At 47.8% G+C, this 2,650-nt stretch overlaps 1 protein-coding gene across 1 annotated transcript; it reads right to left on the bottom strand.

Moving 5' to 3' along the window:
- Window positions 1-914: 914 nt before the first annotated feature.
- kcnj2a (potassium inwardly rectifying channel subfamily J member 2a) lies at window positions 915-2,650 on the bottom strand. Its single transcript, XM_037691292.1, has one exon. It carries the CDS (start codon window positions 2,648-2,650, stop codon window positions 1,382-1,384), a length of 1,269 nt encoding a protein of 422 aa, XP_037547220.1. The 3' UTR covers window positions 915-1,381.

The following is a 2,650-nucleotide window of genomic DNA, read 5'->3' as shown; positions in this document are numbered from 1 at the left end:
CAACTAAAAGATTTATTAGTGACACAAAAATCAAAGTTTATTGTAAAGTTGATCAAAGTTAAAATTAAAAACAAGAAAACAATCTGATTCTGTTTGTCCGCAGACGTTTTATTGAAAAAGAGCAATATGATAACATGAACATTAATAATATTAATACAAAAATCTGTACATTCGGTGGTTCTGCAGTACGTCTGGAAGACTGCCAGCAAACAAACAAACAAACAAACAAACAAACATATTTACACGTGTATCTTCATGCAGCCGAGTGGCTCTCTGTCTGTTTGCAACAAAACTTACAGGATATAAATGTGTATTTCTGTGCAGAGGGATACAGTAAGTTTGATTTTTATTCTATTTTATTACAAAATAAAGTCTCCTGCAGCGTCGGCTGAACGGAGGAGCAGCGTTAAAACTGAAACTCGACGCTGATTTTAAACCTTCTGTCATTTGAAGGAACTGTAAAACGTTAAAAGCAGGTTTGTCTTCGTCAGCCAACATTTTGATTCGAGGTGGAAACTATAAAAAATATCATTTTAGTTCAACTAATTCTATTAAACTCCATGTTTGACCCTTTCATTAAAGGCTTGATGAAGTGGCTCAAGATAAAAGCGATTCATGTAAATAAAAAATAAAAACTAAATAAAAATACTAAAGTGTGCAGACATTCTTTAAAAACTCCCTAAAAGATCTACTCTGTACCAAATCTAATCAGGCGGTTTTAACTTTGATGATAATAATAATAAGAACACTCTTTGGCTTTTTTTAGTTGATCAACTGCAACAAAGAAGCGACGGTAGCAGCACGTTAAACATTCAGATTCTCCTGGACCTGCTCACGTGAAGGACGTGTGACAGTTCGTGGTGAAACTTCTCCACCAGCCTGACCAGCTCGCTCCTCCACACTCAGAGAATCGGCGCTGTCGCGTCAAAGGAAAGGCTTCTGATTTCTTTATTGCATACAGAAAGTGTAATCTGCGGCTTGTACTTGCTCTGAAACCAGCTCATGAACAAATACTCTGTACCTTCTTTGTTTCGGACTTCCTTTACTATTTGGTTTCGTGTGAAAAAGCGTCAGAGTGAAAGAAGCTCAAGTGTTTTACCTTCTGTTTTCTAGCAGCACTAAAAAAAGAAAACCTACAGAAACATTGACAAACATCTTGTTCTTGCCGGAGCGAGCGGCCCGCCTCGTCATCGCAGGCGCTGAGACTTGTGGAGAGTTCCTGGAGGGTTGGTGCTGTTTCATCTGACGGTCAAACCTCAGACAGACTCCTACGTTTAAAGTCCTGAAGCTTCCCACAGCGGTACCGTTGGTTCTCCTCCTCCAGGCCCGGCTCGTTGTGCTCATCAAGAGACGGTGGTTTTTACGTACGAGGTCTGAACAGTCATATTTCTGATTCTTGCCTCCGAGGCCGGGACTCCAGCGGCACCAAAGCCTGGTGGTGTTCGCTCTCTGAGACGTTGTCCATCTGGGTGCCGTCGGGGCCAACGCTGCTCCCGTTCCCCTCGTCCGAGTCCTCCTTCTTCTCTAGCGCCATCTCGTTCTTGTAGCAGAAGGTGCTGGAGTTGGAGAGGTATTTTTTCTCTGCGAGGTCCCTGGCGCTGCACAAAGGAGTGCTCGGCACCTCGTAAGTCTTGTGGAAACGGGAGTAGTCCACCTTGTAGTAGTTCTTCTCCTGAAAGAGTACCGGCTGAAAGCGGTGACCCCAGAGAATCTCGCTAGCGATGTAGGAGCTGCGGCACTGCGTGGTCATCGCCGTGGCTTCCACCATACCCTCCAGGATGACCACAATCTCAAACCCGGCGCTCTCCATGTCCTGTTTGTCCATGTGGTAGAAGGGGCTGTCCGCGTTGATCTCGTGGACGATGGTGATTGGGGTGACCAGGAAGATGCGGTCCACCCCGCTGTCAAAGCCCACATCTATGTCCGTTTGGTCGAGGGGGATGTACTCGCCCTCCGCTGTCCTTCTGGACCGGAGAAGCTGAGCTCGAACGTGCGCCTCCACCAGGTGGCTCTTCCTCAGATTCCCCACACGCCACATCAGGCAGAGCTTGTTGTCCCTCATAGCCACTGTGGCATTATGGCTGAACACCAGAGTCTCGTTTCTTTTCTTTGGCTTTGCCATTTTGGCCATGACGGCGCCGATGATGAAGGCGTCAATAATGCAGCCCACGATGCTCTGAAAAACGACCACGAAGATGGCGACGGGGCACTCATCCGTCACGTATCTGTAGCCGTAACCGATGGTGGTTTGTGTCTCGATGGAGTACAGGAAAGCAGCAGTGAAGCTGCTCACTTTGGAGATGCACATGTGGGGGTGGTCTTCCAAATCCCCGTGAAAGATGGCCACCAGCCAGAAGATGCAGCCGAAGAACAGCCAGGAGAGGATGAAGGCGAGGCAGAAGATGACAAACATCCATCTCCAGCGGATGTCCACGCACGTTGTGAAGATGTCGGCCAGGTAGCGCTGTCCCTTCTCGCTCACGTTGATGAACTGCACGTTGCAGTGGCCGTCCTTCTTCACGAACCTGCTGGGTGGCTGGTGCCTCGTGTTCACTTTGGCCTTTCCGTTGGGCACGACGGTGGTGGCGAGCTTCATGCTGTCCTCCTCTGATGACACGGTGCTATAGCGGCTGGCTCGCACGCTTCCCAT

The sequence above is a fragment of the Nematolebias whitei genome, chromosome 17 (assembly GCF_014905685.2).
Source record: "Nematolebias whitei isolate Nwh7 chromosome 17, NemWhi1, whole genome shotgun sequence".
NCBI lineage: Eukaryota > Metazoa > Chordata > Actinopteri > Cyprinodontiformes > Rivulidae > Nematolebias > Nematolebias whitei.
Note: the sequence above shows the minus strand (reverse complement) of the source record. Positions and strands in the feature narration are given on the sequence as shown.

What these genes read in the sequence shown, in the direction of transcription:
- kcnj2a (XM_037691292.1), bottom strand. Translation starts at nt 2,650, where the DNA reads ATGGGAAGCGTGCGAGCCAGCCGCTATAGCACCGTGTCATCAGAGGAG.